Genomic DNA, 12,852 nt, shown 5'->3' with positions numbered 1-12,852 from the left:
TCTGCTGAGTGGCAGCCATGAGGGGCAGCTTCACGTATTTATCACACCCAATATCTGCTTTTATTTATTACCCCTCTAATTACAGCAATTAATCTACATTGCATTTATCAAGTGGCATGTGAAAGGACCCTGCTCAGTCCAACATTCAATAACCTCCACGTCGTCTGTTGTTGAAATTTTCAGCCCACTCCCTGCTGGGGTGCGTTCCAGTGTCCGGAGGCTTGCTCTCTCCCTGTGTGAGGGCTCAGCAGTTATGCCCTTTGGCCTGACTTGCGTCACTCTGTAAACAGGGTGGAAACAAAGATAAGCTCCTTTATCGAGACAATTTGACTCCAGCTCTTGCTTCTGCTCCAAACTCTGGATAATTCTGCATATACAGCTCGCCAGCTAGAATAAGTTGCTCCTCCTGTATTTCATGTATGATTCCTGCATCATGTGCTTACAGGGAACCTTTAATTCACTTTGCATTAGTAATAAGAATATATTGGCAGTCATCTGCAATACATCTCTTACTGGGCTGAGTTCAAGGTGCTGCTTTTGGTGTCTAAAGCTCTATACAGCCATGGAGCCAAACAGAAATCAAACTTTGCTGTTTGGTTTCCGGCACACATCACTGCAACTCAACTCTAAACTCTGGCTTTGTCCTTCTAACTAATCATAAACTGGGGGGGGGGGCACCCATTTGCTGTCTCATGCAGAGTCTCCCTTTCCTTTGTCTCCCTTAATGGCCCATCACCCAGGTGATCACCTCAATGCAGGAAGCGAGCCTGTCTTAAATGTAAACACTTGCTGACAGTGTTTCTCAACCTTGGGTCCCCAGATGTTGTTGGACTACAACTCCCATAATCCCTGAGCTCTGGCCTTGCTAGCTAGGGATGATGGGAGTTGTAGGACAAAAACATCTGGGGACCCAAGGTTGAGAAAGCCTGGAGGATCTCACATACAGCCTACTTACTTCTCCACAAATTCCTAATATTACCTGCTTAAGAACAAGACACCTGTCCCTAGATCTACAAAGAAACAGCAAGAAGCAGTTTCCCTGTAGGAAAAAAACAGGCAAGTTAGCAAAGGAATTGGGAGGTAAAAATTGCTTTACCTTGTGCAGAAATGACTTCAAAGCAATCCATTACAATGGCACACATGGCTTACAGTGCTTTATTCAATGAAAAAACAACAACAAAAGCACTATGATTTACAACTGTAAGAAAACTATTGCATATTACATGCGTAGCTGGGCTTTGTAATGCTAACTGGTTTGCCACAAACCAGCATGAAACATAACAACATCTTTGTTTCTTTGGAAAGGGCCAGTGTTGAGACAGTAGTCTCTCTCTCTCTCTCTCTCTCTCTCTCTCTCTCTCTCTCTCTCTCTCTCTCCTTCACCTTCCATGACTACTTTCTGTCACTCCTTGCTGCATTAAGCAGTTGTTTGCCTTCAAATAGAATGGGGAATGGGGTTGGGATTTTGCCACAAGGCTGGGGGAAAATACATATAAGCTAAACAAGCTATAGCTTAGGGCCCCACTCTCTTGCCCCCCCCCCCCAATTTAAAGGATATACATTTCCAAAACATAAGATAAAAAACAAATAAAATAAAACCTACATACAGCAACAGTGTTTTGTGTTCTGTAGGCTCTTATTTGTTGTGTGCAAATGGCTTTAGATACCTATTAGATCCATAAATTACCATATAGCATATAAAAAAGGTAAAGGGACCCCTGACCGTTAGGTCCAGTTGCGGACGACTCTGGGGTTGCGGCACTCATCTCGCTTTACTGGCCAAGGAAGCCGGCGTATATATTCAACACAAAAAAACAGTGACAATTGTTGTTGACAAAGGACAGCTGGACGTATAAAGGGCCCCATTACCTTCAGTAGCCGAGGGCCTCATCAAACCTAAATCTGGCCCTGATCACATTGCACATTACATGTCTAGGCATAGCATAGATGGGCTTTGCAAACCTATTTGCAAGGAATTTTACAGCTATACCTGCAAGCCTTCTCAAAACATTAACATAATAATGCAAAATTAACATCTTCCCATCCATCTCCTTGAGAAGCTGGACTTTTCACAGACCTTTTCAATGTCTCTGAAGGTGATCTTGCCATCTTGGAGGGAGAGGGGCTGCAGGAAGTAAAGCCAGTTGCTGTTGGAAAAACCAAACCATTTTTCAATGGACCTAATGGCAGTGTCAATGAATGCAATGAACTCTCCCGTTTTTCCAGGGATGGGTGGCAATCCGACTCCCAACATCTCTGGAGCACTTCATGGGCCGAACAAAGGCAGATAACCCTCCCAGTGGCTCTTACTCCCAAAACTCATGGGACTCTTGCTGCTGGGGCCTCTTTAAGGGCTTCACACGTAAGGATTGGCCATCTTGGGGTGTTGTAAACAAATAATGTCCCTTTTCCCCTTATGGGAAAGAGCCCATGTAGAGTCCTTATGTAGGTTCCCTATTGGTAGGAGAAAATAACAGAGGCCAACCAGAGAATATTGGGAAGCAAAGCAGCTAGTAAGCCTGATCTTTATTGATCTGTTGCAACCGGGTGCTCCCCTCACACGCAGGAAAAGAGGAAGAACCCAGAACCAAAGTGTTCCTGCCCTTATATAACATTTTAAATTCCCTGCCCTGGAGCTCAAGACCACCCCTCCATACATCATACATACATCACAGAAGGGGTGTAACCTAAGACCACCCCCCAGATACATCATACCAAAAGGCGGTCTACAGCAGAAATCTGAGTGTGTTGTTTATCTCGTCTGACAGGTTACCTGTTAATGCTCACTTGATTGGATACCCTGTGGAGCCTGCCCAGACTTTTGTAATGATAAATACTTAGTTCCTGAGCCAGGTCACAGGCTCGCCCTATTCTAACACAGGCATACCCTTAAGACAGGATTTGTGAAGGAAAAGACAATGGGGAGGCTTTTCCATTTTCCTTGACCTTGCAGAGAAATCATTTGGTCAGTTTGGGGGTCAAAAGTGGTTTCCGGGCTGTTTTCCTGTGCTGCTTCAGACAGGTGGTTTATATATTTATGTACGTGTTTGCTTGGTACTTTTATGAACATTTAATATATATCTAAGACCTTAACATTCTTATCACAGGGGCACCCAGGGGGCAAAATCACTGGAGTTTTGTTTTGTTTTTGTTTATTTTAATCTCACTCAGTTCTGCCGGCCTCGGCTGCTCCGCCGACACATTCACACGCACCTCCAATTCCTGCTGCTCATGCATGCAAAATGTATTTCCCTCTTATCATTGGGCCAGAATAAATATAGCTCACCGAATCAAGGTATTCCCTTTCCATTCCACACCTCAGGCAGGTTTGCATTGTCATTGTGTACCTAGTCTCCAACACAAGCCGGTGACCTTAGTGCTGGGGGGTGGAGTTTGCATTTAAAAGAATGTGTGCAAACTGGAAATAATGGAAGGGGAAGTTGAAAAGTGAATAAAATGACCTTTTACTAAGCTTGCTCTTCGGCGGTGGCACTGGTTCACCGTGCTCTCTGATTGGTAGGAAAGTCTTTAATTGCTGAAGGTGTGGTTATTATATAAGTGAAGGACGCTTATTGTATGATCCCCTAGGAAAGACTCCACCAGGACGGCAGGCGTCACTTTGGTACTGTATGCAGTTTCAGTATTGAGCTGGGGGAGAAGGCGGTGGAATACCTGCCTCTTCTCTCAGGAATTTGAGGGAATATTACTGCACTTGTAGCTACTTTTGTGTTGTAGTCTGGGGGGGGGGGGGGAGGTATTCTTGTTTTATTGTTAAAACTTTGTGCTTTGAGTTCGTATGCCAGTCCCCTATAAATGCTTTGTAACAGGTGAAAAATAAATCAAATAAATTTTCAGTTGCATGCCTTCTATTTAGGAGAACCAGATATATAAAGATATATAAACCTTTATTTTTTATTCAGCTTAAGTTTGCTGGTGTAGACATATAATTCAAAATCCAGCATACCCCTAAAGAATGACTTAAGCTAGCACCAACTTTTATATTTGGCTCTCCTGTCTGGGGAAGATACAGCAACTACTTTGCTTGTCAAAGCGACAATACCTATTTTAACGAAAGGTGAAAAGTTGGGCCCCACTCACTGGGTAGTTTTCATACGGTGCTGTTGTTCTTGGACAGGACTTGTCAATGGATGATTCAAGGTTACGAGGTTTTTCAGAGTTTTGCCCCATAAAAAGCATTGCCAATCTCAACGCTTGTCTAGAGCTGATTCTTAGGGCTGTTTCATGTGAAATTTTCTGTTTCTTTCTCACTGCCTTCCAGCCGCCCTCGCCCATTTTCTGCGTCACTCCTCATAGCTGTGATCCATGTAGGTTGTGACTCAGAAAGTCGAGGGAGTAAAGGAAGCCCTGAAACACTTGCTGAGAAAATGCAGTAACTTCCTTCCCCTCTTTATCACCAATTTTGTTGCTTGCTAAACCTTCACAGCCAAGCAACAAAGTCTACTTTAAAAAACAAAAAAAACAGATGCCCTGTCACATTTTATTGTCAAATTAATAAAGACGGTTGTTCACCACAGATGTAAAAACAGGGATTGCTGGGTAATGGCAGTTTTGTGAGAGGTGGGTTGGGGAACAAGGGCTCTCCTGCAGTAAATTGTCAGTAACTACAGTTCCTTCCCATTGAATATGTGAATGTTGCCAAGTAAATTAACTGTGATAGGAGGTATAGGGGTCTGATTATTGCACGTTGAAGTTCATCCCACAGATCACTATGGTTGCAAGATCCACTTGAAAATTGCTTAGGGACTTCAGTAGACAGCCTGGTGATTTTTCTGCCTGTTGTAGCAATCATAATGAGCTAGGTGCTGTACAATTTTTAATTGTATTTGTATTGCTTCTTTTGTTTCTTATATATTGTATTTTAATTATCCTAATACAATTAAATATAAAAGAAGGGATAAAAGAAGCAATAAAATACAATTAAAAATCAATATACGGTACTTCATGTGATGGATGTGCTGTATGCAAGCACAAACACACCGTCGGCCACCTGAATGAAGCTTGTGTGTGGACCATTTTGGGGCCCCCTCTGACAGATGTGGTACAGAATTCAGTTTGCCTGGGAGATGTCAAAGCACACTCTTTGTGTCAACTTGTTGTTAGGGATGCTTGCTGACTGTGCTTCCTTAAGCTGATCTTTTGACAGAAATGATAGGGTAGCCCAAGATTTAACAAAAGAATGACTCTTCATCCCTTGGAAGGCGGCAGAAGTGCTTGCACTCCACTTCTCTCAGCTGCGAGAGGTTCCTTCCTGGACTTCCCTGCTTGCTTAGGTTTTGTTCTCTTTGGAAGGAGATCACTGGAGTTTGACTGGTGTTCGTAATATTTGATCTGAAGTGGAGCAAAGGTGAAGGCATCTTAACAAATTGCCGAAATCTTCCACAACGGTTCTTGAGGGAACCGTCTACCCCTCAGACACCATGAGCTTTTCAGAACCTAAAACTTCAGGCATCCCACCTGTCTCAAAACTCTGGTCTTTCTTGTTGGCTTCTTACTCATAGCCCTAGGTTGTCTCCCCTCCCAAAAAGTGGGGGAGGGGCGTGTAGGGTTGCCATATTTCAAAAATGAAAACCAGGACACCCTGAAAGTTGTTGAGCTTTTCTTTAGGAAGATCCCAACATTGTTGCACTTTTTTTAAGGAAACCCCAAAGTGTTGCTTCCTCCCCCCATCAGTTCCACCTTTGAAATCTGGGAATATCCGGACATCTTGCAGCCCTAGTGGGGATGGGAGAGGAATAAGGATGAGTCATCTCTGGCCGTCACCTTTGCCCTCTTGGGCCATTTTAGCTCCCATGGCAATGTATCACAGGCCTATTTACCTCACCAGATAATATACGGGACCAGCCCTGGCCATCTAGTTTGACCACTTTAGCAGCCCTGGCCTTGCTCAGACCACAGAGTTGGAAGGAAAGTTAGAAGTCATGCAGTCTAGCCACCCCACTCCCTTTCCTAAGACAATCCTAAAGCTCACAGTTAATGGAAGGGCACAAAGAAGCAGTTCTGAGCTATACTGGCAGTTTTGGAGACAATTTTCTAGCTGGAGTTAGCTGGATCTGGGGCGCAGCCTTGTGGATTTCTTACATCTGATCTCTGGGAATCTGATGCAGAGTTAGTAGCTGTGCTGCCTGTTGCTGGGGGTGTTGATAGGTACCCACTCTTCACTGCTTGTGTAGCATATACAACACCTTTTTAAAAAGAGCTGCAAGTCCAGAAACCTCTTGTTCAAATGCCACTTCTGCTGACAAGAGGGGCTTCAGGTAATCCACTCTCGGCTTCATCCCCACATCCACAACAAGGGAATGCATGTTCTAACTTACCTTACCAAAACACCGTAAGGATGACCAGTTAATGCATGTGAACCATTGTGAAAATTTGAAAGCAATACACAAATGCTAAGTGCTCTTATTAAATAAAATAAACAGTATAAAAACTGTGTAAGTTTCCATCTCATCCAATGAAAATGAGCCTGCAACATCCTATAAAAATCCTCTGGGAACAAATGTCATTGAACTGATTGGGCTCATGTCTGAATGGGCTTCCCATATGACTACAACCATTGATGGCCTGAGCAACTCCCATCACTGTGGAAAATAGAAAACCCTTCATGATCTAAAGCCTGTTGAACTTCACTCATTATAAATGTGCAGCCTAAAACGATGCAAAGTTAGTGATATGTAAGTCATAAAATCATAGAATTGTAGAGTTGGAACAAAAGCCTTTAATAAAAGTAATGCAAGTACCATTTGAATAAATGATAAATGGACACTGCAAGGGCAAGCAGCTTGGATTCACTGAATACATTCTCCTTTTGGAGCTATTGAAGGCATAGCCTTGCCAGAACAGGGTTGGGAGCCTTGGGGGAGAGAGAGAGAGAGAGAGAGAGAGAGAGAGAGAGAGAGAGAAGAGAAGACCAGGTGGGGGACAGGACAGGACTTTTCAAATAACTAAACAGTATGACTTCATTGCAGGTCGAGACTTTCTCTTCTGACATGTGGAACCCCAATTCAGGTAAACTTTGCCTTGTCAACATATCTGGTGGAGGCAGTTATTGGGCTCTGGCTTCAGTGGCAAGTTGATTCACCACGTTGTAGCATATTTAAATGATCTAGACCCGTGCAGACAAACAGCCCACACATGAGATTGTGGCCTACACACACACACACACACACACACACACACACACACACACACAGAGGGATGGGGGAGCTGTTTTATTTGAAAATAAATCTGGTATATTATTTATAGCACTATAGATATGTAACAAAATGAACCCTGAAGAATGTTTACTTTTTGTTCACAAATAAGCACTGACCTTTGCAGTTACCCAGCTGGGAACCAGCTGCAACTAAGACATCTGCAGGGGCTGATACTGACTTACCTTGCAGGTCTGGTGTGAGGAGAAATGGCACACCGGGCATGAAAAATGATCAGAAAAACCCCCCAGGGAGGCAGAGAGTGGGTTATGGTTTCCTGAGAGAAGACCTCCCCAATTTCTGGCTCTAATGCATCAGCTTGATCAAACCTGTTAGTCGACGAAGGCAGTAACTATACATGGCCCCAATCCTATGATTTTGTTTTACTCTCTGGCAGGAATGCCTGGTGGGATGCCGCCGCAGCAGCCTTACCCTCCTGCTCCTCCATACTCTGGACCAGGCATGCAGCCCTGCCCACCCCCAGGGTACCCTGGCCAGCTGCCTCCCCAGTCTGGATTCCCTGGGCCCTGTGCGCCCCCTCATCATGGACCACCCCACCACGGACACCATCCTCCACCTGGAATGCTGCCTGGAGGCTGCCCTCCCCAACCACCTGGTTGCCACCCTCCCGGAAGCCACCATGGGCATCACAAAAAGCCAAAGCACCACAAACACGGGCATGAGCACCATGGGCACCATGGCAAAAAGGTAAGGAGGAGTGACTTGAAGGTGTCTCCCCGAGTCAAGCGGCAGAAGAAAGGCAGCTTCAGTAGCCATGGGCCTACAGGGCTCCAGTGCAAGGGCGACCAGGGAGTCAGTTAAGGTGTGGGAAATGTGAAGTTAGTCTAAGGAGAACGAGGATGCCAGAGTTAATCTTTCCATGTAAGGTAAAGGGACCCCTGACCATTAGGTCTAGTCGTGACCGACTCTGGGGTTGTGGCGCTCATCTCGCTTTATTGGCTGAGGGAGCCGGCGTACAGCTTCCGGGTCATGTGGCCAGCATGACTAAGCCACTTCTGGAGAACCAGAGCAGTGCACGGAAATGCCGTTTACCTTCCCGCTGGAGTGGTACCTATTTATCTACTTGCACTGCCAACTGCTGGGTTGGCAGGAGCAGGGACCGAGCAACGGGAGCTCACCCCGTTGCGGGGATTCGAACCGCTGACCTTCTGATCAGCAAGTCCTAGGCTCTGTGGTTTAACCCATAGCGCCACCAGCATCCTTATCTTTCCATGTAATGCCCCATTAATTACTCAAAATCTTCATCATAGCAAGCAGGCAGAAATAAAACTAAAGAGGTGAACTTAGAGTGGCTTGAAAATGCAGGAGGAGAAGAAAACACAACAGAAATCAATAAATATGAGCTGAAATAGCAGCAGTGATGGCAGGCTGGCATCTGTTTCTCTTTCAGCACCATGGCAGTTCCAGCAGCAGCTCCGATTCAGACTGAGGAAGGTGTCCGCTCCCAGCTGCACGCCTGCAATCAAGACCTGTTCTGACATTCCTCCATTGTCTTTCACATGGTCCACTAATCATGTAATACTTTGTTCAGTTTGTAGCAATCCAAAAGAAATGTTTAAAAAGCTATGTGATATCGTTTCCCTTCCATTTTCCATATCCATTCCTATCTGTTTCCATCTTACCCCTGAAATAAAGGCATAATTTAGATACCCACCTTGACAAAGACTGAAATCCTTGGATTTTGCAGGAGTAAAACTCCTAGTCGCATATGGAACATGCTTCACATGAATGTTTACATCAAATGCATGTTTGTCCACTGACTCTTCTAGCAGTTTGCTGAATCTTGGGACTGGCTCGTAAAGGGTATTCTATGCTGGCTAACATGAAAGTGTGTTCTACTGCAATGATAAACGACAATATTTTTAAGCTAGTGTGAAAATGAGTTTATTTACCAAGAGTGCAATTTTGGCTCAAGTAAGGATGTTATTGCAGAAACAGCAATCCCAATAATACACTGAACTTGCAATTTCATTGCACATCCATCAACATGTTTTGCATGATGTCTGACTTGATGATTCACACTGTGTCTCCAAGGAGGAGGTGCTTTGTGATTAATGCGGGAGAAAGGGTGGTAACAGCAGTTAGAAGGAGGAGAGACAGACTTTCCACAGGAAGGTTGGGTACGTAAGAAAGGCACTCAGAAAGACAAAGTCTAATGCCATCTCATGCCAGCAGTGCTACTCATTGTGATTGGGGAAAGGGAAACGGAAACCTGAGGCAAGGCAAGGCAGGTGGCTTTTGGCTTCTCCTTAAGTAGGGTGTGGTGTGAAAACTCATGTTGCAGTAGGGGGAGCCAGAGACAATCCAAAGTGATCCCCATAAAAGGTCTCAATGGCTGTCACCTGGACTGGAACAGGACGGTGTCAGCACAGGATGAGGGCCCTCCACGGCTCTTCACCCTTTCCCTGGCTCTTGGTGTTACAAAGCGGACATAGTTAAGCTTGCAAAGTACATTTAATGCATGCAAAGTGACAGAAAATTCTTTTGCTGCAACCATTAAGCATTCGCATGAAAAGCGAGGAAGAAAGACCAGGCATTCACTAATGGAGTGGCCCAAAGCCCAGGAGTCAGTGCTGATAATTTCCTGCAGCTGCTTTCACCTCTGAAAAAGGGTGGGATGCGACACAGCTGCATAGGAAACACTGGCAGGGTTTCCTTGGAAAGAGAATAAGGAGGTTTTAGCACCAGGATCAGGACAAGATTCAAATTATCCCCACCTCCCAGTAAAGGAACCAGTTTCTAGAAACAGATGATTGGTACGTGAGGTGCTGATGTGTGGGGTGGGGATGGAAGGACAGTTTACTGGAGACCCTTGTTGGAGATGATTATTCTTTGTGCTGAATGTGAACACTTTGCTGTTCTTCTGTTTAGCACCTACATGATTACAGCACAAAAAATTCTGTTTAAACAAAGTTGTAAGACATGACAGATTACACTGTGTAGTTTTGGATCCTTCCTCCACCTTGGTTTTAATTAGCACCATAAAATTGAGTTGAGTTTCATCATGAAATTTAAAATGAGCCTACAGGTTTTGGCTATAAAAATAAATCCACCATTTGCTAAAAACCATATAACAATTTTAGGACATTAATAACTTTGGTGTGTGATGAGAGACTGCACTTCCCTGCAGCTAACAGATCCACCTAATGAATCTATCAAAGAAGCCAGGCTGGGAGAGGCTGGCATAGTCCTTCTCCCGGAAAATGGCTGCCTGGTCCCCCAGACCAATCTTCAGCAGAACGTCCATGTCCACATCGCTCCCTAAGGCCACCACGGTGGGCATCACATTCTGCTTCTTCATGGAGTCAACAGCCTCAACCAGGTTTTTGCTGCCTGTAATGCCATCTGTGATGAAGACAAATGACAGCTCGGCGTTGCGCCTGGCTGCTCTCTGCCTGTCTCTTGGGTTGATGACAATGTTGTTGACGGCATGGATGATGCCAGACCCAATGTTGGAAGAAGAGTCCAAGTATTTGATCTGATCTAAGGCATCCGAGATGATAGTGAGATTGTGTGTCAATTCAAAAGCCACCCTATGTTCGTTCTCACTTCCGTACTGCACAAGGGCAATGCGCGCATTCATATTGTCATTGTTACTTCTGGCCAGGGTTAGACGTCGGGCCACATCTTCTACAAAACGGTAGGCCCTCTGGAAGTTCAGTTCACCAATTCTTTCAGAGCCATCCAGGAGGAAGACAATGTCCACAGGGCGCTGTGTGCACTGGGCAACAGCAAGCTCTGTAGGGGGAAAAGAAAACAGACCGTCATCCCTCTGGGGCTACTCATGAGGGCATGGCTTTCATAGACTCATAGAACAGAAGAGTTGGAAGGGACCCCAAGGGTCACCCAAGCCCTGCGATGTAGGGGGCGCGGCTGTTTTTCTAGACTGTAAGGTCTGAAAACCTACTGACCTATCAGGTTGAGGGAATGTTTCCTCTGCTATAGCTCAAGAAACCGATGAGGGCCTGGGGTTGAAACCCCTATTCAGCCATAAAGCCCATTGGGGGTTGTTAAGCAAATGACTCAACCTAAAAGGTAAAGGTAAAGGGACCCCTGACCATTAGGTCCAGTCATGGCCGACTCGGGGGTTGCGGCGCTCATCTCGCTTTATTGGCCGATGGAGATGGCGTACAGCTTCCGGGTCATGTGGCCAGCATAACTAAGCCGCTTCTGGCGAACCAGAGCAGCGCACGGAAACGCCTTTTACCTTCCTGCTGGAGTGGTACCTATTTATCTACTTGCACTTTGACGTGCTTTCGAACTGCTAGGTTGGCAGGAGCATGGACCGAGCAATGGGAGCTCATCCCATCATGGGGATTCGAACCGCCGACCTTCTGATTGGCAAGTCCTAGGCTCTGTGGTTTAACCCACAGCGCCACCTGCGTCTCACCTCAAAAGGCTGTTGTGAGGATAAAAGGGTGTGAGAGGGAGAACCATGTATGCTGCCTTGAGCTACTTGGAGAAAAGGTGGGGTAGAAACGGGATGCAAAATTTAGAAATACCCAGCATACTTCAAAGGAATATTGACAGTGGCAGATCAGACAAGCAGCTAGTCCTGTGAATCAGTAAATAATCTAAATCAAATAAACCTCTTTTTCTGAACCCACATCTCTCTATTAACAAGTGATTTCTTTCCCCACCAAAGAGAGAGTGAACAATACAAAACCTTTCAATGTTTCACATTCACATAACTGATTCATTTCCTCCCCTTGAATCTGGCACCAATATTTTCTACCTGAATGTTTGTAGAAAGTAAGGTCATCGTCTGAGATTGTTAAACACTGGACATGATATTTTGAGCAAAGAAGAGTAATTTATACAATGATCCAGACATGAAAGAAAACCTGCCATGCATTCAGCAAGGCAACTCAAAGTCAAACACAAAATGCTTAAAGCAGCTCACAAGAACTCCAGACAATAATGACCGAAGAGCCAACAATAAAGAAATCTGTTATATTTGTTGCTCCCAAATTATACAATGAAGGGAAAGAGGGCTGCAAATTATGCAATGAAGGAAAAGAAGACAAAGGAAAAGAAGAAGGCATACAAAGCCGAACCCCTGTCCATTTCTGCCCCAGGTGTGGTATTGCTTAGTACTTCAGACATCTTAGTTAGTTAAAGGAAGAAAACATATGTTTCAAAGAGGCTGCATCTACAAACAGCAAACATTTCTATAACTTCATGTCAGATATTTGTGGACTACAGTTCTTCAGAACTAAACGTTGTACCATGACCAGCACAGCATTCTGAGGAGGCTCTTCTCTTACATCTAAAAAATGATAACACCCCACCCCGACTCCCGCAATTGAGGGGTATTTCATGCAGCAATTGGAAAAGAGTAATGATAAACTCCTTTTGGCGTGAAAGGGAGGAATGGTGCATCTGATGGTCTCAGTGTTGGCCATCTGCTTCACAACCTCTGTGCCTGGGGAAGAACTTGCCCCACAGCAAGGCAAGACCTGGGCACAGAAATCTGTGGTTTTCTACACATATCCCCCCCCCCCCCACCTCAGTGACTTATTCAAAATTTAACCAAGCCAACCTGGGGCAACAACACTTTGGGCTTATCCATACTTCCAGCTGCCCCATTCTTTCTAGCCCTGGCCCTGAGAGGCTCTTC

At 45.0% G+C, this 12,852-nt stretch overlaps 1 protein-coding gene and 2 long non-coding RNA genes across 3 annotated transcripts in view; 1 reads left to right on the top strand and 2 right to left on the bottom strand.

Moving 5' to 3' along the window:
- Positions 1–37: 37 nt before the first annotated feature.
- LOC144325467 (uncharacterized) lies at positions 38–3,372 on the bottom strand. The gene is made up of 3 exons (XR_013390624.1): positions 3,287–3,372; positions 2,078–2,147; positions 38–280 (listed from the first exon to the last, which is right to left on the bottom strand). It is a non-coding gene; the product is annotated as an uncharacterized LOC144325467 (long non-coding RNA).
- Positions 3,373–3,501: 129 nt separating this feature from the next.
- On the top strand, positions 3,502–8,885 carry LOC144325466 (uncharacterized). The gene is made up of 4 exons (XR_013390621.1): positions 3,502–3,622; positions 6,987–7,026; positions 7,609–7,919; positions 8,623–8,885. It is a non-coding gene; the product is annotated as an uncharacterized LOC144325466 (long non-coding RNA).
- A 215-nt stretch (positions 8,886–9,100) lies between these two features.
- COL6A2 (collagen type VI alpha 2 chain) overlaps positions 9,101–12,852 on the bottom strand; it is a 43,309-nt gene continuing 39,557 nt past the window's right edge. The window contains exon 28 of the mRNA XM_028703148.2: positions 9,101–10,970. Within this exon, the coding sequence (XP_028558981.2) occupies positions 10,363–10,970 (608 nt within the window). The 3' untranslated portion in view covers positions 9,101–10,362. The remainder of the gene's footprint in view (positions 10,971–12,852) is intronic.

This window comes from Podarcis muralis, chromosome 1 (genome assembly GCF_964188315.1).
Source record: "Podarcis muralis chromosome 1, rPodMur119.hap1.1, whole genome shotgun sequence".
Taxonomy (NCBI): Eukaryota; Metazoa; Chordata; class Lepidosauria; order Squamata; family Lacertidae; genus Podarcis; species Podarcis muralis.
Note: the sequence above shows the minus strand (reverse complement) of the source record. Positions and strands in the feature narration are given on the sequence as shown.